The sequence below is a fragment of the Sarcophilus harrisii genome, chromosome 2, assembly GCF_902635505.1.
Source record: "Sarcophilus harrisii chromosome 2, mSarHar1.11, whole genome shotgun sequence".
NCBI lineage: Eukaryota > Metazoa > Chordata > Mammalia > Dasyuromorphia > Dasyuridae > Sarcophilus > Sarcophilus harrisii.
This window is the reverse complement of record NC_045427.1, coordinates 629,842,021-629,869,809: the sequence shown is the minus strand read 5'-3', so window position 1 is coordinate 629,869,809 and position 27,789 is coordinate 629,842,021. Positions and strand designations below refer to the sequence as shown.

At 39.1% G+C, this 27,789-nt stretch overlaps 2 protein-coding genes across 4 annotated transcripts in view; one reads left to right on the top strand and one right to left on the bottom strand.

The window, feature by feature from the left end:
* Positions 1-3,183, top strand: part of NRG4 (neuregulin 4) — a 53,886-nt gene extending 50,703 nt beyond the window's left edge. For all 3 annotated transcript variants that reach the window (XM_031956792.1, XM_031956793.1, XM_012539968.3), the window contains exon 6: positions 230-3,183. In XM_031956792.1, the coding sequence (XP_031812652.1) occupies positions 230-297 (68 nt within the window). In that variant the 3' untranslated portion in view covers positions 298-3,183. The remainder of the gene's footprint in view (positions 1-229) is intronic.
* Positions 2,891-27,208, bottom strand: FBXO22 (F-box protein 22). Its single transcript, XM_031956791.1, has 7 exons — positions 26,858-27,208; positions 25,218-25,350; positions 17,650-17,737; positions 16,858-16,953; positions 14,658-14,819; positions 8,647-8,812; positions 2,891-4,027 (listed from the first exon to the last, which is right to left on the bottom strand). The coding sequence occupies exons 1-7, from the start codon at positions 26,986-26,988 to the stop codon at positions 3,613-3,615; spliced, it is 1,191 nt and encodes a 396-aa protein (XP_031812651.1). The 5' UTR covers positions 26,989-27,208; the 3' UTR covers positions 2,891-3,612.
* Positions 27,209-27,789: the final 581 nt, after the last annotated feature.

Sequence of the window (27,789 nt, the reverse complement as noted above, 5' to 3'; positions counted from 1 at the left end):
TCAGTGGCCTCAATGGTCCCTTTCAGCTCTAATTGTGCTCTGAAGCATGTTGTAAATATTGTAAAGAGAAGACAATCATGTCTGACTGATATTAAAAGTTATGTGAAAAATGCTTTGAAGCTTTCTTCCACAGATAAGTTTCAATTTTAGTATGAGTCTAAATGTAACAGAAAAATGCTTTAGCTGACAAGATGTATGAAAATTTCTTATTGTATTTTTCGTTGTTTAGGGGTTTCATCAAGGCAGATCCTGAGCCAATCTGCAAGTGCTTCAAAAACAAGAGCTGACTGCATCTAGTCTTCTGCTTTTCTTCAAGTGTTTGTGACCACGTGTATCCATCTGTAAAAATGACACTTCACTGCAACATTTTAGCCAAGGACATCTGGTGGACACCCAAACCCACATAAATTCAGTTTTATCCTTCTGGAAGTTTTCTTCAGGTTTCCCGCCACCTTGCCCTCAGCATCGGTCATAACTTGCTTTCTGTACTGTATCCCTTTTCATTATGCTGGATGGCCTAAATTCAGATTTCTGATCTTACTGCAAGTTCAAGCTGAGACTCAAGAGGATTGGGAGGAAGGGAAGACTCCCATCTATTAAGAGTCACTTAGAGGGCTTGGTCTTTGGGGGAGGGGAGTAATGGTAGAAAATTCCCATTTGCCTAATAACTCATTTCTCCAATTCATTGTTTCTAAATATTTTCTTTAGTGCAGCTCTTGGAAACAGGACATACCTGTAGCCCCATTTGACAGAGGGCTCAGTGTTGACTTGTCCAAGACCATATGCAGTTAATGACAAAGCAAGGACTTAAAGCTCTTTTCTGATTCCGAGTTCAGGGCTCTGACTGCTCCCTGATAGGGCTTTGGATGATGGTGTTATGGAGGTCCCGTCAACGAGGCTATAGTGTAATCAGGTCATGAAAAACAATTCAACCCAGTAGCCTTTGGGAAGAAAACCCTCAAGTGAAAAAGTAGCTGAATGGATGAGTCTTAAGTAACCAACAGCCCAACAGAACAGCCGGCACCGTGGGAGCCCGAGGCTTCACTCCTGCAAAAAGTATTCAGTGATGTCCTCGCTTTGCCTTCTTCACATGCTCTATCCATGGGTACGATGCCATTTTGGCTTCTGATTTCAAAAGCGACATAGGCTTGGGCTAAACCTAAGCCCAAGGTTCCTGGAGACCTTCCAAACCCACCTCATTTGACAGATGGGGCCAATAAAAACAGTTCATTCGTTATGGCCAGGTTCAAAATGGGGCAGAAGGTGTAACTATGACTAGTATGAGTCACACAGAGCTGATTCTCAAGCCCTCTGATCTGGAGTCCAGGGCTCTTGTCACCTCCTCTGTCTTCTTTCTCTATTTGTCTGCAATTTCTTAACATGTACTCTCTTGTGATAAGTGGTGTCTTATTTTTTAGCTGAGACCATAGTAGTTATTCCTTTATTGGTGGTCTTTCTTATCTAAACTAATCCTAGCTTGAAACCAAATGTTACATAACCATTGAACTCCAGGGACAATATCTCTCAGAAGCAGATGGACAATGAGAACATTCTCCAGAAAGCTCATTTTCTTTTCAACTCAGCTTCTTTAACAATCCTTTTGGCCTTGAGACAAGATTGTAAACATAAGATGTTTGATCTCAGATGGAAAAGAATCCTCTGAATAATCCTACTGGAACAGCGGAATGAAGATCCCTTGGGAAATGCCCCCAAACTCTTCATATGTGCTGATTTGTATAAATATAATGACCAATTCAATTCTTGGCCTTATTCCTGGTATAGAACTTTCTAGGTAATACAATCTGCTTAGGTTGAGGGGTTGAATTTTATGAAAATGTATTCATCTGATGAAGCAAAAAGACAAAAAGGTCAGGGGAGATATGTGGTTGTGGAGTACTTGCTTTTGGGTGTAGAACAAATTTAGCAGAACCATCATCATAAAGAATACAGAAAATTAGCAAAGCTAAAAGCTAATTGATCCATAGAGTTAGTTACTGCAGAAGCCAGCATCTACATATTAAGTTAACTCCAAACCCACTTCGAAGAATCTGAGCTAGAAGGGAAAAGGGACCAGTGGTCATCCAGTCCTCACTCAAACACTGTCAGTGGTGTACAACTTGCTACCCTAACAAGGCAGTCCATTCCACTTGTGGAGAGTTCATGTAAAGTTTTTTCTTTCTTGGTTTAATTTAAAAGCAGCTTCCCCAACTCCCTCTCCTGCTGCAAGTTCTGCCTTTTAAATCCAAGTGGAACATGTGACAACCCTGTTCAAATCTGCAAACTGTCAAGTGATTTCCCCTTAAGTGTCTTCTTCTCTTCAGTTAATACTCACAGGCGACATCTCTCCTAATGAGCTCATCTGTCAGTGTCCTTCAAGATGTGGGACCTAGAACTGAATGTGATATTTGGGTCTGAGCCGAGCTGCCTCTATTCCAGAAAGGCAGCTCTTTAGGTCCCACATAACACTAAAACATCAAGGAATGGCCCAGACCTATTTTAATCAAAGAGGCTAGGACCCCTAGGAGAAAATAAAACAGTTCTTTAGGGTTCAGAAGGAGGAATCTTGTCAGTCTAGTGTGAACCCATCATTAATAGTCACAAAGTTGAACTGATTTGCTCAAGCCTGCTCACACAGGCTGGGGAAAAGAGTGACAAGATGAGCACTTCCTTTCTTTGGTACGCTGCCTCTTGCTGGTACTGTCCATAACCATGGCTTTGCTGCTGCTTAGTGTTTTGGTGCAAGCCTTGGGTATTAATCCCCCCCTTTCTCCCTAACGGCTTATACCATCTACCCGCAAAGTTGTCATATCTATATCCAAGAACAAAAGTGAGAACAGTGAATTTACTCTCAGGTGCCTGCCATTCAGCTACAAAAAAAAGGGGAACAAAAAAGAGTTACTTGTGTTTTCTTTATTGACAAATGGAAAGGAATAGCTTTAAATGTATAAAGTAATACTGCTGATTAGTCTTGCAAACTTGTTCTTCAGACTGAATAATTTCAAAGCACCAACTACCACCACAAAATATTTTATTTTAACTTTTATGCAATGAGTAAAAATAATGTAATAACTTTATTAAAGTGTCTGAAAAACAGGTGCGGTTGAGAAAAGGTCTCCCTTAAGGAGACAACAGACCAATGTATGTTTTTGAAGAAAACAAAAAACGTCATGATTGTGGCTCCAAGATGATCATGTATCTGACAATAATCACTTACACAGCTCTGTAGCACTTCGGCTTTACAAAGCGCTTTACACACATTCCATTTTAGCCTCACAACAACCCTGTGAGTTAGGTAGTGCAAGTGTTCTCTGCATTATTCAGATGAGGAAGCGGAGGCTCAGAAAGGTTCTGCACACAAGGGGAGGGGCAGGGGGCTCAGACTCTGATCCAGCTCTCCCTGGCCACAAACTGGCCCTCCACCTCCCGGAGCTGACCCACACAGGATTATCTTACACACACTGGACATCGTTAGACCTATTCCAACATTATCTTGAGAGCATTAAACAAAGTTATAAAACAGATACTTCTAAAGGTACTTCCATCTGAAATATGTACATGCCCCAGGTTGGGGGGGGAGGGGGAGCCCTGTGGGCACCCTGGAGCGTGAGTGTCTCACTTGGTCGGGCCCAGGTGGATCAGAATCATGACAGTGGTGTAGCTATGGAGCAAAATATCCTCTACCTCATTACACTCCCTCAGGATGAAGTTCCCGGTGACTATTCGATCACAGCCGATCTCTCCGTTTCCAAAGAAGCCGAACAAGGGCACGTTGGGGAAGAACTTGCGGAAGGCGTCGGCCTCCACGTTCCGGCGCGTGCGGTAGTACTGGAAGCCTCGGCCCACGCAGGCGAACATGAAGCCAAACGTGTTGTACTCAGGGATGTTGGCAGCCTTGAGACGCTGCATGGCGGCCTCCGCCGTCTTCTCGTCATTCACGTCCTGGTTCAGCAGGACAGACGCGCTCTGGATCTGGGGGCCGCTGAAGGACAGGCCGACCACGCCGCAGGCCTCGTTGGTGGGGGGGTTACTGAAAAGGCAATGGACATGTCAGCCCGGGCTCCCTCACCGGGGCAGAAACCCGCAGGCACTTAGGCTGGGGGCGGGGCCGGGAGGCTCACCTCCACCGTCCCCACCCCAAGCCCCCGTGCCAGTCTGCCCTGAGCTCCACAGGGAGGGGCCGGCCCCGAGTCCGACTGGGCACAGTTGAATCCGACCCGCCCTGCGGCCCAGCAGGGAAACTCTAACCCATCTCGGGTCCCGTTTGTGGGAAGGAAAAGAGGAGTTCAGTAAGTAGTAATGATCATCGCTGCGTTCTTTTCCTGATATATACAGGCAAAAAAGAGCTAGCAGTGGAAATTTTGCTACTGTCCCTCAAGTTATATTTTACGTTACAATACAATCTGCCTATTCCTGTTTACCTCTACACATATCCTATGGAATGAGAAAAATTATTTTGTATCATTTCTTACTACTAGGTAGATGTCAAACTACCGCATCAATCTTAAAGCAACTATGTCAAGCTCCCTGATGGCAACTACAGAAAACCACAAATTAACATTATCTATGCTACACTGTGTATCTTTACTTTGTTACACATTGTCCCAATTACATTTTAATCTGGTTCTCCTGCCACCTTCCCCAAGGCGTTTTGATACATCTGTTCTAAAGGGCATTTCTGCTAAAGAAACTTAAATTTATGGTCTGGGACGCCACCTGACAAGAGAGTCAGCACTGTCTCTGCCTTCCCTTTTAATGACACACAACACTGGAGTGTGAACATATTACAACTGACAAGTTTCACTCTAGGATTTTCCAAGTGTATATAACGAGTAAGTCACAATCTGGCTTCAGATAAGAAATTACCTGCAGTTTTGAACTGGAAAGTAATAATGATCACATCTGGACAACAGTAACAAAAAGAGTGCATGGACTGAGTAAAAAGCAGGAACAGCTACACAGAAGATGGTGGTAACAATAGTTACAATTAATAAAGATATATTTCTGAACTAGTATCTGGCCCAAGCCCTAAAATGCACAGAAATTCCAACTTTGCTTGCCCAGTGTTATGTGAGTCAAGAATTTGGGCTTTTGGTATTCTATTATCTAGAATTTGTTACTTCAGGCTTTCTTCTTCCTTCCTGTCCACTTCCTTGTAAAGTATTGACTCTAACACTTGATTTAAAATTGCTTTTCCATCACTATTCAAACCACAGGGGTCATTAGGAGCATCACTTCGCTTTTGTGCAAAGGGGAGAGAAAATATAACCAACTCTGTTAATATAATCATTTATCAAAAAAAGGAAGAAATTACAAGACCCATATATGTACAAAAATATTTGTAGCAGCTTTTTTTTTTTTTTAAAAGATGCAAAGGATTAGAATTTAAGAGATGGTAATTAACTGGGGAATAGACAAGTTATGGAATATGAATATATTGGAAGCAAAAGAAACTATTCCCTATGAGAAGCCCTTATGAACTGAAACAGAGTACAGTGAATAAAAGCAAAACCATTTATACATGAACAACATTACAAAGAAAAATAACTGAAAGACTTAAGGACTCTCATCAGTACAGTGAATCACCACAATTTCAGAGGCTGAAGCTTACCTGGCAGCTGATGAAATCCAGCATCATATCCCTGACAGAGAAGGTACAAAATGAAGCTTGTTCAAAGCCAAGTGGGAATGTTTTGTAGCCCAAGTCTATTTGTTACAAAAGTTTGGTTTTTGTTTTCATTCCCCCAAATAGGGAGGAGGGTTCAGAATGAAGATGGAATGAAGGAGCAATAAAGAAGTGATATTTCTTTAAAAAAAGAGAGAGAGAAGACAGAGAATTCCAGGAAAGGAAGAGAACTACAGGTTGATCCTAACATATTTAAAGAAAAAAAAGATCATACAGACCCTTCTTTTTCTCTTTACATGCAAATGCCAATTACATTTAGAACAAAAATGAAAACTAATTTGTAAAAAAATCTCTCTGGATGGATGGTGTTCTGAAATAAAAAGCTTGAATTTTCTGTTTTTGGATCCTCAAATGCCTTGACAGTATGCATTAGATATCAGGAGGATTTGATGGCAACGCAATGACTGCACAGTTGTTCTAGAGGGTCAGGAAGCTGTGTTGAATATCTAGCATTTCACAAGAAATCACTACTCACTTTCTGGAGTGTATTATAATAAAAGAAACAAGTAGTGATTAGCAACTAATCACTACTTGCAAGCAAATGCTCACATGTCTGAAGACAAAAAAAAAAAACAACTTGTAATAAAATGTTCCTGATGAGAACCAAATGAAGATGAGACCCTAGGGAAGAAAACCTTTCAGAACCATGACGTTCTAGTTTTAAAAAGCTATTGTTCCCCTAACCCCAGGCCTAGTTATTCTGAATTCTCCTTTTCCCAAGAAGATCATTACTACTCAGATCAGCAATCCTGGGACCTCCAAAGCCTTCCTCTCTCTCACCTCCATGTATCTAAACCCTGCCATTTCTATCTGTTCAACATCTCAAATAGCTTCCACCCTATTTTGGGCTTCCATCTTCTCGTATCTACTCTGGAAGAGCTGCTCATTTGGTTTCCTCACTCCTTTTAGCTAACAAAGTTATCCTAAAGCCCAGTCTAACCACACCAGCTCTCTTCTCCATAAACCCCACTTGCTTCCCATTGTCTCAGGGAAGTGTCAAGCTATGAAAAAAGCTTGACAAGCTGCCTCTGTCTATTTTTTCATGCTCTCTAGGCTCACTCACTATTATGCATCCATGACCCTCTCTCATGCGATGCAGGTCTTTCCATGGCTAACCCCTTTGTGTCCCTTCCCACAACTCAACTCAAGCATTGTTCCTTTTTGCATGAAGCAGTCTCTAATCCTACCAGCTCCAACTAATATCCTCTTATTAAGTGGGAACAAGGAGGTACCACTCACAGACCTTCTCCTTTGGCAGCATTAGAGTGGAAACAAGCTTGAAGCAGGGGGACTGCCCAGAGAGTGGGAAGTAATAAAGGGCTAGCACCAAAGTCAGCACCATGAGTGGAGAGAAGGCAACATATATAAAATATACTGTGAAGGTAAAAATGACAAGATGTGACAACTAATTAGAAATAGGGGGAGAAGTGGAGTTCGGGTGAGCAGAAGGGTCATGGTGTCCTAAAAAGGATCTGAAGGGAAAGAGAACGAGTACTATGTCTAACTTAATGGATATCCAAAAGATGGTAGGGGCAAGTGGGAATGCAGCTCAGGAGGAAGATGGGGGGCAGACAGAAATCTGAAAGCCATCTGCACAGAGAGGGAAGAGAAACTAGAGGGAGCAGTGGAGAGAGCTCAAGAGGGAAGATGGTGGGAAATGAGACTGAGGAATAGTCAGACAGAACAAAGGCTGCCAGGGCTCGAGAAGTCAGATGGAGCTGAGCAAAGGCCATCACAATGACCGGGAACAATTTCAGGTGAATTAGGAGGTCAGAAGCCAGACAGCAGAGGGATCAGGCAGGACAGAGGAATGGCAAATATCAGGTAGAGAGAGTTTTCTCAAGGGATTTTGCCTTTCTCTGTATCCCAAGCACTTAGCATAGGGCTTGGCATAAAGCAAGTGCTGAATAAATGCTTGCTGAGGATTGAGTCTGTCTCTGACCGCTGCCTTGGAGTCCCCAATTTCTTCCTGTAAGGCCACGCAAGCAGGAAACCCTTCCTGATCCCTCTGACAAGTTTGGGGATCTCTCACAAATGTTCCTAACTTAAACCACTTTTGTGCATGGAGACGTTATGTACTGCATGTGCTCCCCTCTTGTACTTATCACCCCGGCTCTCAATACGCAAGCCTGGCTGATGGAAGGACAGACACAGGACAAAAGGGGGGAGGGATGGTTTCTGAAGGCTGGCAGAGATATGGGCACATGTGGGATGACAAAGGAGGTGGGCAGTCTGTTGGGGATGTGGGGTGGAATGGATCGCTTGTGCAGGCTGAGAGCTTTGTCCTGGCAAGGAGAAGGACTTCTTTAAGTGAAGGGCAAGTACAACATCCACCTACTCACAACTATCTGAGGGGGAGGGGGACATGAGTGACCTGGAAAGGGGTGACTCGGAGCACTCCCTCACTGAGCCCACGCCACTGACCTTTGCCAACAGACTTAATCCAGAGACATCGCAGACCTGAAGGCGGCAGCATGGCAGAGAAGGGGATAGAGGGCCACAACTCTCAAGGGTCCTCTGGCTCTGTGATCCCCAAGTCAAGATGCCCACCAAGCTTAGGAGCTGGGAGGTGAAACCAAGCCTTTGTATGTAATGTGAGGGTTCTTAGGGAAGTAGATGGAACAGAAACTAGAGGTGAGGACTTGGCAATCAGGAAGCCCTCCATTCAAATCCAGCCTGAGACCCTTACTAGCTATGTTGCCCTAGGCAAGATGCTTTACCTTTCTTACCCTCAGTTTCTGCATCAATAAAATGGGGATAATAATAGTACCTATCTCACAGAGTGGGATAAGGAAGCAAACCTGAAACCACCACAAAAATGCTAGCTACTTGGGTTGTTTTCTTTAGTATACCACCCTTTCTATTAGAAAACTAGACAAATGATGCTAACAAGTCTGGAGGCAAAAATTCCCCCCGAGGGCCACAATTCCCCACCCAGGACAGAACAGTGATGGAGCACGAACCTCTCTGACGTCAGGGAGGTCAAGCGGTCCACCTGGCCCCCTGCCAGCATGACGCTTTTTTCGTTAAGAATGTTGACCACTTTTTGAAGAAATCCAGCAGCTCCTATCTTCCAAGAATTGTAGCCAAATATGAGGACTACCCGAAGTTCAGGATTGTTCTTAAGGCCTGTAACGGACAAAAGGAGAATCAACTGTCAGTCACAGGCCTGGTGAGACACTCGGTAATCGCTTAGTCTCACCTTCTCTTCTTTACAGACAAGGAAACTGAGGCCCCGAGAGCAGAGATTATTTTCCCCAAGTCATAGCAGAAGTCTGTGGCAGAAACAAGGGCAGAGCCCCATGACCTCATCCCTTTTCAGACAGTGCTCTTTCTCTGCTCTTGTGGATCCCTACATGGGGGCTGGAATGGGACTGGCCACTGAGATTCAAAACAAAAAGATGCAGTAAATACTGGAGACCATTTTTAAGCTAAGACCAAATACATCAGCAACAAAAAGGCACTCACAGGGAATTTAGGAGTCAGTATTTGACCGACATGTAGGAAAACTGGATCAATCAGATTGTCAACTGTTTTCTGTCTGAAACAGAATGACTTAACTTTAGCTTTATGTAGAACTAAATTTATTTAATAAAATGGCAGAGCTTCAATATTCATTGTTAAAAAATAAAATCGCTGTACATTAAGATCTTATATAGATTTAGGACAGTCAAATGCAAAAGTATTTCAAGGATGGCCAGGCCTAAAGTCAAAGCAAGGATTTATTAACATCTGAGAGAATTTATGTTCTTTTTAGAGGAACAATTCTGAAGTTAACTACTTAAGAACTCATTTTGAAGTAATTTAACCCAAGCATATGAAAAAAAGGGCTTTAAAGAAGCATTTCATCAAATAATTTAATCACAGTTAAATAATTCCTAGCACAGTTGGGTATTTAATAAATGGTCTAGTGAATTAATTCTTCAGCCATGGAAATGCCGTACACTTTATATCATAGATTTTATCCTCACTCCCATCCTATTTGAAAAGCTAAAGCTACTGTAAGAAATATAGAAAAGTTAGGTTTCCACAGAATGTTATAAAAGCTTCAACATACATTCTCCAATTGATAAATGGTAAAAAGATATGAACAGACAATTTTCAGATGAAGAAATTGAAACTATTTGTAGCCACATGAAAAGAGCTCCAAATCACTTTTGCTCAAAGAAATTTAAATTAAGACAACTCTGAGATACCACTATACACCTGTCAGATTGGCTAAGATGACAGGAAAAAATAATGATGAATGTTGGAGGGGATGCAGGAAAACTGAGACACTGATACATTGTTGGTGTGAATTTTGAATGAATCCAGTCATTCTGGAGAGCAGTTTTGAACTATGCTCAAAAAGTTATCAAACTGTGCATTTCCTTTGATCCAGCAGTGTTTCTACTGGGCTTATATCCCAAAGAGATCTTAAAGGAGGGAAAGAGACCCAAATATGCAAAAATGTTTGTGGTAGCCCTCTTTGTAGTGGCCAGAAACTGGAAACTGAGTAGATGCCCATCAATTGGAGAATGGCTAAATAAATTGTGGTATATGAATGTTATGGAATATTATTGTTTTGTAAGAAATGACCAGCAGGATGATTTCAGAGAGGCCTAGAGAGACTTACATGAACTGATGCTGAGGGAAATGAGCAGAACCAGGAGATCATTATACATGGCAATAACAAGACTATATGAAGATTAATTCTGATGGGCGTGGCTCTCTTTAACATTGAGATGATTCCAACCAGTTCCACTTGTGCAGTCATGAAGAGAGCCATCTACACCCAGAGAGAGAATCATGGGAACAGTGTAGAACACAACATAGCATTCTCACTCTCTCTGTTATTATTTACTTGCATTTTGGGGTTTTTTTCTCAGTTTTTCTTTTTCTTTCTTCTTAATCTGATTTTTTCTTGTGCGGCAAGATAATTGTATAATACACACACACACACACATATATTGGATTTAACATGTATTTTAACATATTTAATATGTATTGCCAGCTAGCGGAGGGAGTTGGGGGGAAGGAGGGGAAAATTTGGAATAAAAGGTTTTGCAAGGGTCAATGTTGGAAAAATTACCCATGCATATGTTTTATAAATAAAAAGCTTTAATAAAATAAATAAATAAAGTTTCAAAGTAATGTCAGATACCACTTGTACCGCTGACCACTGGGATCTCAGATTTGAGAAAATAAGGAAGGTTACTTTTCCACAATACAATTAAGCTGCAATCTCTCAGAAGCCTTGAGCAAACAAGTAATTGGGGAGCTAGGAAGGCACAGGTGGACTCAGCTAATCAGAAAGAGTCTGTGGTTTTGAGAAAACCACAAGATTAAGATAATAGCAACTTAAACTGGTTGGGATCAATAGACTGACTTGACCAAATCACTATTGTGCCTACTTAAAAGGTTAATTAAATATTAAACTTCACAACCTGTAGGAGGAGTTTTCTGCTATTTTTGAACATGGGATATTGAACAAGGAAGGGGGGACATGCTTTTACATATTTAGGGGGAAACATACAGTGGGTGTATTAGAAAAGATTGTAACTTGGAAGAGAACAGTCCAATCCTATCTCTGAAGGGAAGGACTGCTCCAAGCTAAAAAGTACAAAGCTTTTCTTCCTTAAGTGCTCAGTGCTCCCTTTTTCTTAGAAGCAGAGCCCATTTCTGACCAATTAAGACAATTCCTTAAAATTCTTATTTATTAAGTGTTCCTTGATATCTAATTTTCAGTATCAAGTGTGTTTCTAACACTACCAAGTAGTATTGGTACTTATGGAAAGAGCTTATGGAAAACAAATGAATCCTGATCAAATTTATGATCTGATGTTGAGTTCTAGTTACTTTGGGCCCTTCAACAAGAGACTATTCATCAATTAACATGTATTTATTATTATGCCCTACTGTGTGCCTGATACTCAAGGCACAAATTCAAAAGTAAGATGATCCCTTCAAGACTCAAGGAGCTCCAGTTCTACAGTGATATCAACCCTGGCTACAGAAGCTATTTCAAGTCACTTCCCTTTTTGAGCTTCCTGGTTCTTCCTCTGTTAAGGGAGCTGGATGTAGAATGGTTCTTTCCAACTCTTAACATTCCCAGAGTCCACTAGGCAGCCAGAATGACAAACTATATATAAACTTCACAAAGACAAGGCTATTCTCTCAACTAAACTTTTTAAATCTTCTTATCACCTCTCCCCCATATTACTGAGCAGAGCTCTTTGCAAACTTGAAAATATCTGAATTCAATTTATGAGACATACATCTTCAAAAAGTAAAAGAATTATCCAACTGCAAGGCCCTTAAGTGCTGGGAAGCTGTTAATACGGGATTTGGGGGATGAGTGGGAAAGGGAGGAAGATAGGAAAGTTAGATCTGTGATTCATCCACAAAAGGAATTCCAGATGGACAAACTTCCTCTATTTATGCAATTTCACAATTCAATCTGATTCAAAAGGTTGTGGAGGACTACCTGTGGCACTGTGAGGCAGGATTGAATTAGGATTGTCCTAATTCCAATGTGAGCCCTCTGGCCACTATGCCCTGCTCTCTTTCTAAATGACAGACATTAAAAGAATTTAGTATTGTCACTGAAATACCAGTTTCTCACTTGATCATGCTACAAATATTTCCTAAAATTGTGTCAGATGGAATTCACTTATAATCTAAAACCTTATTCATTCAATAAAAAGAAATCAAGTATTAAAAACCAAGTGGGATTTCTGTTCTGTTTCCACACTAATGGCCTTTTATTGGATAAGTCACTCTACTTTTCAGCAGCCTAAGTCAGAAATACCTAGTTTTTTTTCTGGCTTTGAAATGATTATAGCTAATTTCTTGAATTTGAACTTCTACTTCCACAAACAGAACAGAAACTTAGAAAGTCATCCCTACCTAAAATTTAACATTATAGAGCAAAAAGTTGATACTATTTAACTCAGCAACACTACTAACTGGACCTATATTCCAATAGGATTAAAGAATGAAGAAAAAGGCCCATGTATATAAAATATTTGTAGCAATTCTTTTTGTAGTGGCAAACAAAAGTGAATATTTAAGGCAGTACTCATCAAATGAGGACTCATACAGTAAAATAAGCAGAACTAAGAGAATGATTTATCATCATTGCAGAGAAAAACTTTTTCAAAGACTTCAGAACTCTAATTAAGATAATGATTGACAATTCAGAATGCTGATGAAGCATGGCACTCACCTCCTAAAAGAGGTGACAGACTTCTGCAGAGTAAGATATGCAAATATGTGGATTATGTTTCTTAGAGAGTTTCTGTTTTTTCTTTTTGAGTGTTTACGTGAGGCATTTAGGTGAAGAGAAGGAAGTTTGCAATTAATGTAGGAAAAGAAAAGGAATAAAAGAGAATATCATTAAAGCATTTTTTAAAAATGCAAAGAAGAGAACAGAAAGAAGTTAAAAGGAAATACATATAAGCAAGTTGATTTCAAAAGTTAATAGGTTGTTCATTTTATTAAATATATACCCCTTAAAAAAGAAAACTATAAATAAAAGTTTATAGTACTATATATAATCCTTTCTATTTGGTATATGCAAATATCCCAGGATAAATGTATTGAACTTCAAAATTTTAAAAATAATTTTATTTAAACCCCAGAGGGGAAAAATAAACTTTGAGGTAAAAAACTAAGTAAACCCTGAGAAATGGCTATGATATTCCACTGACTAGTTATCATCCAAAAGCTATTCAACTAACATTTTAAAAATACATGTTCCTTCAAATATGCCTACAAAATAAAGACCCCCATATCAAACTGAACATAAAATAAACATACTTGATTAGAAATTGTTAGAAAGTAGGCCTAATGGGTCAAGAAAAACATACTTCCCTATGATATAAAACATATTAAAATTCTTTGGAGTTGCTTCCCCTAGAAGAAACAAAATCATAAGTTAACACTTTAATCCAAACTCTTATTAACAGAATATGAGAAAGTAGCCTCCTTCAAATGTTCGAAAAAAGAAAAAACCTGATGCACTTTCATTGTGAAAACATCTCACATTTTTTTGCAGTAGGTGTTGGGAAGCAGCAGAAGAGGGACTGTTATGTCCTTGTCATACTAACTATAAGTGAAGACCCCTCAAAAAGCCCTGGCTGAGTCTCAAAGTCTTCCTTACATTGATGCTAGGTAGCCCCACCTCCATCCACCAAAGTCTTTCCATCCCATAAAATTACTGTCCACATCCTTCCATAAAACCCAATGTATTGGAGACTTTCTTCTTTGGGATCTTCTTTAAAATGTAAATAATCATAAACTTAATATTACATACTATTACAATATATCTGCTTTGAAACCAAAAAAAAGTTCTTAAAAGTTAAGTTGGAAAAAACAGAGACACAAAGGAGAGAGAAGGAAGAACTGCTCAACTTTAACATGGATTTAATGTTCTCTGCCAAGAACAATGATACATGAACTAGAAAGGGCAGAACAAAAAGGACTTAAGAGGAAACTGAAACCCAAGATAAGTGAGAAGATAGGATTCCCTTGATTAGATTGAGTTCTCAGAGCCATATAAACCAAGGCACTAATAGACTTGAAGAATTTAACTTTGGAGTAACCACCAGTGGCTTTTGAAAGAATGGAGGTTCCATCTTCTCAGAAAGGTAGGGCTCTGTGCTCTGGCCTCTGGGTTCACACATCCCTTTCCTCTCCTTGGCTAGCTGCTTTCCAGGCTACTTTTTTGGTAAGGTCAATGTACTTGACCAGTACCAGGTCAATGAGTACATTCCTTTCCTTTCTATCATCAAAGCAATGTACTCTCCAAAAACACTTTGTTCTGCATTAATCTTCATGTTACCAGAAGGCTCACTGTCATCTGGATAACAAAAACATCACTGCATATTGCTGGATGGGAGCCCTTAGTTATTTTGTTTAATTACTTTCCTGGAGACACACTGAGATTTCATCAAATATGAAAATACTGATAAAAACATGAACAGCAACTTACCTGCTTCAATTAGTTTGCTTTCATGGATACATTTTCTCAGATCCTTCAGAAAATGAAAAGTCTCAATTTTTACTCCATCAATTTTGGGGAATAATATTGCAAAACCAGCTTCTCCATCTTCTATTTCTTGAGGTCGATTGCTACCTGATCCCATTGGAGTTACTAGAAAATAAATCACAACTTGCAAAGAATGTTCTCTCACACTTAGTTTTATTCTACCTTTCAGCTTCAAATCCCACCTTCTGCTGGAGGTGTTTCTCAGACCAGATTGCTAAACAATCTAGACAACATTAAAGCAGGAAAGTTATTTTTATTTTAAGGTCCTTTTCTGATTCAAATTCAGTCAACAATCACTTTTATTAAAGATTTCATCTTTATTTTTCCAAAAACTCTTAGTCACTTTCTTTTTAACATTTAAAATGAAATAAATTAAGTAGCTTACTTGAATGGATTAATAACCCTAACCTCACAAATGAATCCCCATCCTGCCTCCTCTGAAAAGGGAAAAGCTAGCAAGACAGAAGTTAATAGTTGTTTTCAGAGACAACTATTGTATTTAAAAGGCATCTGAATACCTGTATTAAACATACCTAACTGAACCAGACTTTTAAAATTGTCTTCTTTAGAAACATTTCATAATTGAAGTCAATTCTACCTACTTAAATCAAATTGCTTCATTTTCTACATGCAAAAGACCATAAACTTTGCTATCTATTTAAAGTAATATGCAAAACTAATCCAAAGAGTTGAAAAATGTTACCTATTTAATGTAAACAAATAAAAACATCTACAACCTAACAGTTAAAAAGTTCAAAAACAAACATAGTAAGCTTTTCCTTATGTGAGACAAAATCAGGCTCTCTCTCTGTCTACACATTGCTTAAAGCTTCTGAAGTTTGGGTCCACTGAGGGGTTATTTCCAAGTACAATTATATAATCACCTAGAGAGTGAATGTCCCATATGAGAAAGATTATAAGTAGCTGCAGGAAAACCCATAAAAGATTGCTTAGAAGCTATAGCAAAAGAAAAAAAAAATCAATGAGGCTAATCTGATTTTTTTTTTTTTTTTTTGACAAAGGGGTAAGGAAAGAGGGAGGATGACAATTTAAGAGATCTATTTATATGGTGTGTGATCTGATGGAGGATGATAAAGGCAAAATACCTCCCTGTTCTTGTCACCATCTCTCTATTAATGAAAATTAGACTAATGGTTGTTAGCTTTTTTTTTTCTTTTGTCACCTTGGTATGCTTGTTGACACATACTAAACCCAAAGTAAACTAAAACCATCACTCTACCCACTAAAATCTGGGGAGTTTACAAGTGGTTTATCCTTGCATCACTTGTACAACTAATTTTTTAAACCACTGAATCAGAGCCTTCATATTTATTTCTATTAAATTCAGTGAATTATAGCCTGTCAGAAAGGGTTTTTGGATCTCAACTCCATAATCTAATACATGATCTTCAAGTTTGGGATCATACCCAGATTTGATAAGCAGGACATTTATTCCTTGATCCAAATCATTGATTAAATTTTCCAAGTCGGTATTTTAATTTACACTGTACATTTACCAGTCCCTCTGGCTAATTTTAAAAACAAATTAGTCATAATTTCAAAAACATCATTTTAGGTCAAGTAGAGTAATAGCATTAACAAATGTGATTATCATTTCTAGACCAAAATAATTTTGCTTTTAAAAACCTATACACTTCCCCAGCTCAACAGAGATAAAGAGGCAGTATAATTCCATCAAAAATGATGATACCAAGAACAGAAATTTAAAGTGAAATAAGCAGAATAACAATAAGCTCATTAATTGTAATAATATAAATACTCCCCCCTCCAAAAAAACCACCTCTTTGCTATGTAAGGGTGGCCAATTAAACCCCTCCCCCCAATTTTAATATGCAACTCTTCTGCAAGGTAGAAGATAGGTACCCAACACCACTCACATGGCAAAGTATAGCCAATGTGTTCCTTTGGCTGAACTCCTTTTCTCCTCTTTTCTGTCATTCTCTATCATAGGGTAGTGCTACCCAAGGATGAGGGAAGGGAAGGGGACATGGTTAGAAAAGAAGGAATTGTTTAAAAAACAACAACAACAAAAAAAACACTATTGATCAGATTTTTTTTCTTTTGAGAAAAGAGCGAGACATTGTTTTTGGAGCTTTGGTGGGGACAGGGGGAGATCTCTCACCTATGACTCCTGGGGTAATAACCCCAAGAACATGGCAGCGTTTTGGAAATAACTTCTCAATGGCACGTGCAATTTCCTGGGGGTTTCTCTTTCGTGCTGTAACAAAATGATAAAGAAACTGAGATGTGAAAGAATCTCTTGGAAGTCTTCATTTAATGCAGTACGGGTTTTTAAGAGTGCTTAAATTTAAAAAATTATAATGTAACAATAAATAATGTCTCCTCCTGACAACATTTCAGACTTTAAGTTCTAAAACTTTTCATGAGATATTTCTCCCTTCCCTAACACATTACTAACAAATAAGGAAGTCATTAATGAATTTCAAAGCAAGACCTACTGTTTTCTAATTCTACTTGGCTGACCATGTCATGGAATTACTTTTTTGGTTATATACACAGTTTGGACAGTCATCACACTGTATAAGACTCTTTGGTTCAATATGTGTATCATTTATTATAGAATGTTTTATTAATAACTTCCACCAGGAAAAGAGAATCAATAAATTAACCACTTACAGTTCTTTTGGTTAACATGCATCCAGTCTTGTAACTATGGATTTCATCCACACTAAGGTACATATATAAGCTATTTCAGGAGAAAAAATACTTTAAATAATTGGGATGAGCGATAATACTGGATTTTAAGTTATCTGGAACAAAATGTTAACATGTATAATGACTTAAAAATGCATTATATGACATGCCTACTAAGCTGAAATGCTGTCAACTCTCAAGTTTGGTTCAGTATTAGAGAACCTTAAAAAAAATTATCCCCTTATGTTCTGATAGTCACCTTTCTTGTGTCCATGGCCATCCTCCTCTCCAACGAAGGTATCCTCATCAGCCATGTAGAGGACAGTCTGTGGTAATGCATGAACCTTCTGCAAAAAAAAACAATGGGAGAACTAAAGTTAGCAGAACACAGCCACTTATGGGCACTGCTTGGGACATTCGGAGTTCTTTTAACTTTCTGATGACCACATTCCTTCAATTCATCCACAATGACCTTCTTCTTATCATATTATTTTATAACACAGATTTCTCTGCTAAAAAAAGCTCTGCCACCTAAAGATATTACTTGTTATAGCTCAGTCATCCTCAAAGAAGTCAAGAACACAATGGAACCTAAATATGATCTGTGAATATGTATTAAAAGCTTACATGTACATGGGACTGTGCCAAGCATTGGGGAGACAAATATAAAAGTGAGACAGTACCTTATTCAAAAAGCTTACATGCTACCATAAATTAAGAAACAAAACACATGTCAAATGAACACATGATTATCATCAGTTAAAATTTTAAAATTAGAAGGGATCTATTTAAAATATTTTGTATTTATTGCTATGAATAATTTCAGTTTACAATATATGTGGGAATAAGATGTTTATTACCTTCTTTCCTATTCTATTAGTTTCCAAATTTGAATTGATGAGTACAAAACTCTCATAAAAGATTTTTGGATCCATGAACTTGCTTTTTGTTTAATATTTTGACAAATTTTTTCAACATAATGGTTTCCTGTGCAATTTATTTCATGATATTCTTGGAAGGGATTCCTGACAAAATGGTTAAGAATCCCTCTTCTAGACAATCTATCCACATACTGCCCATATTTTTTGGTTCAAAATATAAAATTTGGTGACAGGATGTTTTTATAGTTTTTGCAGATACACAGACAAAAAGACAGAGAAAGAGAGAATGCTTGGGTGAGCATCTTCATAAACTCACATTTCACAGAGAAAGGGAAAGACCAAATCTGAAAAATGGAAAATTATCCACTTATTTCTCATCTTAATCTTCACACTATACAATATTTACACTTAACATTATTCTTTATATGTTGCTCAAAACAAGGCTTTCAGGAACTAGAAGCTCAAAGAGCTTTCTCTTTAACCAAAAATTCTAAGAAAAATATTTTAGAAAACTATACCAGGTTTTCCAAGTATTTCTAACATTTTATTTTGCTATATCATACTAAAAAAGTCATTAATAAATATTGACTTTAAGCTCCCACAGGCATATGCAGTCAACAGTCAGAAATCCATGATTTGGAACCTTTTGTCAAATATTGAATCCTTTCCCAAGTAACTGAAGTCTTTGGATTTAGGCTTTGATAGATAATATGCTATATGTCTAATCTACTCCATTAATCTTTTTTGGTTTTTTTAATGTACTGATATGCCATTTTAAAAAGCTGATTGAGGACTTTAGTTTTTTAAAAAAAACTATTTCTATTTTCATAGCAATACCAAGATTTAAAAATACAAATAGCATTTATTCTAAATTCTTAAATTTACACTTTTCATTTAACTTCTTTTTTAATCCTAGGAACAGTAATATCAATAGCAATTCTATCCCCATTCTCAACACATCACTGCATGATTTGGTAAAAACAAATTCTCACACTTGGCCAAGTCCAGAAACCTATGTCTCTTTGAAATTCATGATTTTCCTTTGTTAGGAAAGAGAACAATCTTCATTTTCAGTCTCTTGGATACTTTTCTTCAAAGCTATCTTTTTCTACAATGCTGATGCATGCCCCCTTCCCCCCATATGTATAAGCATTTCATCAATTCTTATGGCACATTAAGATTCTATTAATTCACATACTTCAATTTGTTTCAACTGTTAATCCCAATAGGGGGCCACCTCACTTTCCAATCTTTGGCCATCAGGAAAAGAGCTTCTATGAATTATTTTTATATGTAGACACCTTTTTCCATATTCTTCTTTGGTATATAGACCTAGAAGTTGTATAAATGGACCAAACAATATGCACAGGTGAAGAACTTTTTAAGCATAGTTCTAAATTTTTTCCACAATACATAGCTAGATTTATCACAGCTGTACCAACAATAAACATACTAGTGTACCTAGCTTAAGTCTCTCCTTTTCCTCTGAAAATTACTTGCACATATCCTTTAATCATTTATCTTTGGAGAATAATTTTTAATTGTATAAATGCTTTAATCTTATAAAAGTTGATTTCAAACTTAAATATAGCATCTTCATCAGAGAAATTTGTTTTAAAGATTTCCCCCCAGTTTTTACAATTTGTGAAAAAAATTTAAATAAAACTAATATGTCTGACATCATCCTATCACTAGCTTATTCATAAACTCTTCCCCTTTCCAGAGATTTTAAAAGTTCACTTCTTTATTCTTCTAATTTATGTTACCTTTTGTGTTTAAGGCATGTATCTATTGGGAGTTATCTTAGTATGCAACAATTGGTTTATTCAATTTTTGCTAGCTGATGCTTAGTTTTCCCAGAAGTTTTTGTCAAATACCGAGTCCTTTTCCCAGTAACTGTAGTCTTTGGATTTAGGCTTATCAAATAGATTATCTGACTGATAATATTCCATATGCCTAAATCTACTCCATTAATTTTTAAAATGAGTACCAAATCACTTTAATTACTTTGTAGCATACTGAGATTTGGTAATGATAATAATACTTCCTTCATGCTTTTTTTCATCACTGCCCTTCAGATTAATTTTTTCTTCTGCCATATAAATTATTATTGCTAATTCTCTAAAAATCTTCCTCTCTGGTACAACACTGAGAAAATTTTTGAAAATATAGCCATTTTTATTACATTATCTTTTCCTACCTATACATATTTATAACATTTTGCTTATTTAGGTCTGTATTTCTACAATGTTATAGAATTGAGTTTCCTATAGTCTCTGCACGAATCCCAGCATATTCCCCAAAATTTCACAGCTTCTGTAATTATTTTGAATGAAATTTCTCTTTTAAGCTCTACCTGATGTCTTCTATTAATTACATGTAGGAATGCTGATGACTTAAATGAATGTATCACATATCCTTGTATCTTGCAGCTTCAATTAATTTTGGTTGACTGTCTAGGATTCTTCAAGCACACCATCTAACCTGCAAAAAGTATTCTGTTCCGTTTTTGCCTGTTATAGATTCAATTTTTTTTTTCCTTGTCTTACACTCTTGCAGTTAAGATACACTTTATTATACTGAGGTCTATTCCATGATTTAGATTTTTAAATAGAAACAAATTTTGGATTTTTGTTGGAAATTTTCAGCACTGACATAATTATATGGTTGTTAATTTTTACAAATTATTAAAATGGATTATTATATTTATAGTCTTCCTTAAAGTGAATCAAGCCTGTACTCATCATATAAAACCTGCTCATTACCTAGGTTTCAAATATGTTACAATCTACCTGATAGTTAACATTTTGGGGTCAATATTCATAAAATATTACAGTTTGTATGTTCCTTTGCTTAAACTGTCTGCATCGATTGATTGGTGCTATTGGTCTGTTATTTTTGTTTCTTCTCCATTTAGGTATCAATATCATACTTGCATATACAAAAAAAAGAAAGTGCCTTACTATTGCAGTTTACATAGTATTGGGACTAATTATTCTTTGAATGTTTGTATTCATGTGCTACTGGAGTTTTTTCCTTGAGGTGTTTATGATTCACTCAGGTTCTTTTTCTGATATTATTTAATAAGTTGTCTATTTATTTGTCTGGATTTTAAAAAAATAAGTATTCATCTTCTTTTTCTGATATTATTTAATAAGTTGTCTATTTATTTGTCTGGATTTTAAAAAAATAAGTATTCATCTATTTCTTTTATTAGTTCTGTTAGCATAAAATTGAATAAAATGGTTTTTGGCATTTTGTTCATTCTGTTAAATTTTTAAGTTTTCTACTTTTGATACAAATATATTTTTTTTCCATTTTAAATCATCAGATTAGTTTTTTAAAGTAACTTTATCAACCTAATAGTTTTTACTTTAAATTTTCTCTTTAATTTTCACAATTTCTATTTTGCATTAGTTGAAGAGTTTTGACCTGCCATTTCAAGTTTTATATGTGTGTTTCCGATTTACTTATTTTCCTCTTCTGTTGCTGAAAGCTTTTAGATATAAAATTTCCCCTCAAAACTGATTTACTTATGTTGCATAAATTTTAGGTTTGTCTTTTTTTTTGGGTGAAATTGTAATTTGCTTTGATCCAGTAGTCAAATCTAATTTCCTAATTCACCAATTTACTTAATATAATTTTTAATTGAATTGTAAATGTATTTAGTTTTTGTTTGTTTGTTTTTATGCCTCCCAATTCATAGCCAAATTTTAAGGTGCCTGGTACTCCTGAAAAGTATGTTAATTCCATTTTAATCCCATTCATTCACCACAAGAGAATTCTATTCAGATTCTTAATGTCTTTCCCATTTATTTTTTGGTTAGATTTGTCTAGGTTCAGAAGGGGCATCTTAATGCCTTCTCTACTTTTAGTTTATGAAGACATGCGTGGGACCCAGAGAGAGGACTGTGGGAAATGAATGTGGATCACAACATAGATTTTCACTTCTTTTGTTGTTTGCTTTAATTTTATTTTCTTTCTCATTTTTCCCCCCTTTTTGATCAGGTTCTTTTTGTACAGCAAGATAATTCTATAAATATGCATGCCTATATTGGATTTACATATATTTTACCATGTTTAACATATATTGGGCTACTTGCCAACTAGGAGAGGGGATGGGGGGAAATTGGAACATAAGGTTTTGCAAGAGTCAATGGTGAAAAATTATCCTTGCATATGTTTTGAAAATAAAAAGCTTCAATTTTTAAAAAGGGAAAAAAGGAAGATAAAAAATTAAAAATATAGCCATGCAGATATGAATATCAACACATTATCATCAATGTAAAATGTTTTTTCTCTTTTTAACTTTTTAATTCAGCTCAAGCATTAGATTTTGCTCCAGATTTTCATTTCAACCCTACATGAATCCTAGTGTTCCAAATGTTTGCTATAAGATTTAAGATTTTATTTTCTGTATCATGCTAGCCTTTTGCGATTTATGTACAACTTTAGCTCAGTTATGATTAGTTATTTCCCTCTAATTTGTCTTGTACTTTTTCTTCTTTGTCCCTACCTACCTCTTTAAAATGTAGAAGGGAATTTGTCTGATGCTTGTCATCTCATATGTGTTATGTGCAACACCCTATAATGAAGCTCTTCTCTTGGTCTTCAATTCTGATGTTAAATTTTTATTTCTTCCTTTCCTTTTAGTCTCTAATATTCCAAGTCTGTTTTGCTTATGATTGCTCCCTTGTCTACCCTGCCCTCCTTCTTAGATCTTTCTTTCCCTCCCCTTCTCCCTATCTTCTATTTACCCTTTGATTTTAATGTATTTCTCTAAGAGGATCTGTTTATGTATGGGTATAATGCCTTCTATATTCTTTTATCATGTTCAGCTGAAACTGATATTTTCATAGGATGCCATTTCCCCAACACCTTTCTTCATAACTATACAATCTTCATCTTATGTCATCTCTTTTATGGAATTTTCCTTCCCTTACAAGTTCTTTCATCCCCAATAGAATTCTGTCTCTCCCATTTTTGTTTTCTAGGATTTTTTAGAAGAAAATCACTCATAGACCTTCTTATCATTTTACTCTTTCTTTACAAACCTTTAAAAATATTACAATTCTGACCAGACATTTCTTGTTCCCCTATGTAATGAAATAATTCATCATCAAATATTCCCTTTCCATCTTTATTTTTCTTGGAACCTGAATTCTATTTAAAAATATCTACAAACTTAGTTTTGGCTTGGAAAACTTCTATGTCATTAAAGATGCATTCACCAACCCTTTCCCATTTGATTATAGACAGTTTTCTAGGAAACTTCTTTTTTGGATTATAAACCTTCTATCTCTTGACTTTTATACTGTATTCCAAATTCTCCTCTTAGCAGTCTTGTGGTTCCTTGGTACTTGGGACTTCTCAACTGCTTGTAGTATTTTTTTCTTTGATGGAAGCTCTGAATTTTGGCTATAATTTTTTTGGGTTTTTCATTTGGGGTTTCCTTCCAGAGGAGGCCATATTGGGTTTCTGTTTTCTTTTTTCCATGTGGTCCTGAGCGTTCTGGATTGATTTGCTGTTTTTTATTGTTATTATTTCTATTATAGTATCCATATAGATTCCCCCCCCCCCCCCCCCCCCCCCATCATGGTCTTCAGATATAATTTTTAAGGGTTTTTTTCCTTCTTTATCAGGTTTCTAAACCAGATGTTTTTGATATTACATTTCTTACATTTTATTTTCAGTTCTTTGGTTGGGTCTGCCTAATTCTTGTCTTAAATCAGTCCTTGTTTTCTGTGAGGCCTATCCTAATTTTCAGCACATCTAGGGCATGAATTTCTACCATCTCTATGTCAATTTTCCTTACCATTCTTTCCTCTTTCCCTTTTCTATTCTATATATCATTTTATTTCTTCTTCCTGGTACTGCTGCAGTCCCTATAGCTAAGAAAGATTTTCCAAGCTTTATCTTATATATGTTGAGCTGCCACTTTCCTTGGGCCTTACATGTATATCTCTTAAGCCAAGGTTATTTTCCTCTTGATATTTTTAGTTTTTACCTTGAAGTGCTCAACAGTTCAGTATTTAGGCTGAAGGATGAGAAGTGAAGGGTGCTACATTTGGGTCAAGCTCCACCAAAAAATGGCATGGTTAGGCCCTTCTTTTAAGGGACTTGAGAGCTGCTCTAATGGGCTGAGAGGAGGTGAAATGGATAGAGAGAAGGGAAGAAGGGGGAATGCCACTTGTGACAGGATTCTAGGACCTCTCACTGCTATAAACTTTAACTGGGGGTCCTTCCACAAGCTTCAGAGACTGCTCAGGCTGAATTTTATTTAGGGTCTTTCTCACAGCTGCCCTGAAGATGCTCCCACAGCCACTGACTTCAGGGAAAGGCTGGGAATGATGGACTAGCCTGAAGTCTCTGAGAATTGCCTCTACTCCACCCTAGTCCTAACTCAGCTTGTCTACATCTCCTCACAATGGTTTCCGGGGTTGGATAGGATGAGGAAGTTTAGAGATGCTTCTTTCAAAGTGGTACACTGAGTCCCATTGGAGTGTTTCTACTCTCTACTGCTTCTGAACAGATCCCCATCTTCTCATGCTTTAGGACTTTAAAAAGTTAATTCACTTACTTTTTTTTTTTTTGGCCCAATTTCTACAGAAACTATTACCAAGTCATCACTGTGTCATTTTAAAAGTGTGTTCAGACCAATAAAACTTAATTGGAAATGTATCACTAAGAATTCCCTGAAAGAGTTTGTACTTTAATGATCTGTATATAGGTATATTAAGTTTAGCTAGTGGAAACATTTCCATAAAGATTAATAACGTAACTAATAGTGACCATGTCACAAACACATCAAAAAGAAATGAGACAAAGTTTAAGCACAACCATCCCAAGGAAGATGCCATGATCTTAGGAGAATGACTGCTCAGTCTATTAAAGACTGACACCATAGGAAAATGCAGTGCTTCATTACTGGCTGACCATCACTTGCCTCAAGTTCCTTGGCTAACACTTGGACCAGCGAGTGCATCTCTGGGGGCCCAGGCTCCATTGTGGAGATCCAGGCCACGCTCTGCTGGGTCCTCAGGGTTCGACGCACACATTCCTTCCATAACCGGGATACACTGGAAAAAGAAAATCATGACAGGTTCCAAATGGATCCCAATACCACATTTTCAACTGCTTTCTGGAAATTTCTATCACCCGAGTATCAGGTTGGTATTTCTAACTCAAAAGTGACCACGGCATCCAAAAATTCACTCATCTGTAAAATGGTAACTAACAACACAAGTAATTCCCAGGGCGGGTATCATATGAAAACTGTAGAGTACTCAAGCACTATATAAACAGAACTTATCACCATTGCTATTCTTTCTCCCAAAACTGTTTTCCAACCTAACTTCTCTGTGTGTCTGGATGAGAACACCAATCACTCTCCCAATCACCAGTTCTTGACTCAGCATCAACTCTTCCCTTTCTCCCTCCATTCAAATGCCAAGGCTTCAGATTGTGTCAGTACATCACCTCTGGCCCTGTCTCTCCACAAACGCTGCTAACACCTCCTCTAGGTTTTCTTAGCATTTACCTAATAAAAATGCAACCACAACCTCTTTACTATATTTGCTGCCTCCGGAATCTCCCCTCAGAAAATGAAATCTACATCACTGATCTTGCTTCATTGCTCCTCTTTGCAGGGCTCTCCTTATCTACCACGCAGTGCATCAAAGATTCAGGCTGGCGCACTCCAAGCACTCCCCAGTAGGGACACAATGTATCCTTCCAGTCTATTTCCCATCACTCTGTTTTGTACAGGACTCTCTGTTCCCTGCCCAGCCCAGCCTCCCTTAGGCTGCCTAGGACAGCCCAGCTCAGCCCAGGACAGGAGAGGACAGCCCAGCCCAGCCCACCCCTATGGCTCCCGGGAACGCTTCCCGGGGGTATGGCTTATCCCCTAGCACTAGGGTCATACTTGTGTGTCAGCTCCTCTCCCGCTCCCCCTTCCCCCCCCCAGGATCCCAGGTTCCTGGGCTCAGGACGCCATCTCCAGCCTCCTGCAGCTCGAAGTTCTTGGTTAAGAACACCGAGGCCCTGAACCAGGGAGGCCCCACCTGCCTTTTCACCTATGGGGAGCATCTGTCAGATTCAAGGTTCTCATCTGTAAAATGTGGCGGGGGTGCGGGATATTTGCAAAGCGCTTTAAGCTCCACAAAAATGAGAGTGGTTCCGATTAAGGTGAAAATGGGCGGGGAACACCTCCCGGGGCACAGGAGAAAGTGGATGTCAAGGCGTTCCAGGAGCGCGGGAGGCACGAGGGCCGGGCCTCAGGCCACGGATCACGTGGGGCACAGCGTTCTTTCCCCTCCCCCCGCGGGCATCCCCACACTCACAGAGTCGGGCCTAGAGCCCAGAGCGGGTGGGGGAGGGGATACGGCGGTTGCGCCCGGTGCGCAAGCGCGGCGGCAACAGCGGCGGATCGGATGGGGGGCGGGGCAGGTGCAGCCCGGCGGGGGCTCCGCGCCTGCTCCAGAAGAGTAGGCGGCGGCCGGGCCCGGACCCTGCGGGCTCGCCGGGGAGGACAGAGGCCGCCGCCGCGCGGGCCCGTCCCTCCCCGTGCCCCCCGGAGCTCCTCACCCGGCCACCCGCAGCAGCGACTTGGTGGGCAGGAAGGCGAGGACGCGCTCCACCACCTCGGCCAGGTTACTCAGCACGAAGGCGGCCTGAGAGTCCACGGAGGAGGAGCTGCTGCTCCCCGCCGGCTCCATCGCTGCCTCCCTGTTGCCGGCCCTCGGTCAGTCCCGCCGCAACAACGGCAAATGCCAGCGTTCCAACGCACCGCTTTGAACGCCCAGCGCGCATCCACGCCACTTCCGCTAGCGCCCGCGGGGGGCGGGGCCCGGCGGGGACGCGCACGGAGGGCCCGCCCCCCAGCCGCTCACTTCCGGTGTGAAGTCTAGGCTGCGCCACGTGTCCCTTCCTCTTGTCCTCCCGCCCGGGGCCCCCCTTGCCTTCAGCACCCCCAGGGGTGGCTCCTTGGCTGCTTTTTGGCCCAAATCCAGCCTCAGACCCTTATACCCGGGTGACCCTCACTTCCCGAACTTTCCTCGCCTGTAGAGTAGGGACGATCCTGGCAGCATATCCCTCGATGGGATAACGCTTGTCCAGAGGCCGGGCAGACATTCATGCCGGGCACACTTTGTCCTGGAAGCTGCTAGCCGCTCACGAGCAGTGGCAGAGGGGCGCGGGGTCGCGTGCAGAAGGCTGCCCACGGGGAAGAGTCCTCTGTGCCGCGGGCACCTTGTTCATCCCTGGGGCACAGGCCCTCGGGCGCCCCTCTCAGCTGGCAGTGAGCCCGGCTCCCACTTGGACCTCACAGCTGGTCACCCTATCTGCAACTGCCCCTTTGGGAACCACCTGTGCTAGTGAACCCGGATCCGGGTGTGTGACTGAAAGGGCTTTAATGTGGGACCCCTCCCACTGCTAAGGCAGCCCCTGCCCCCTGGGCTTTCCACCGCTATCCACTACCCTGCCACCAGTCAGTCCGTCATCCAGATCCTTTCTAACTC

Excerpts from the sequence above, each read along its gene's own strand:
- FBXO22 (XM_031956791.1), bottom strand. The coding sequence starts at position 26,988 with ATGGAGCCGGCGGGGAGCAGCAGCTCCTCCTCCGTGGACTCTCAGGCC. Across the intron at positions 16,954-17,649 it reads TGGCCATGGACACAAGAAAG|CACGAAAGAGAAACCCCCAG; the intron begins GTGACTATCAGA and ends ATTTTGTTACAG. Across the intron at positions 8,813-14,657 it reads AAGCAAACTAATTGAAGCAG|GCCTTAAGAACAATCCTGAA; the intron begins GTAAGTTGCTGT and ends TGTCCGTTACAG.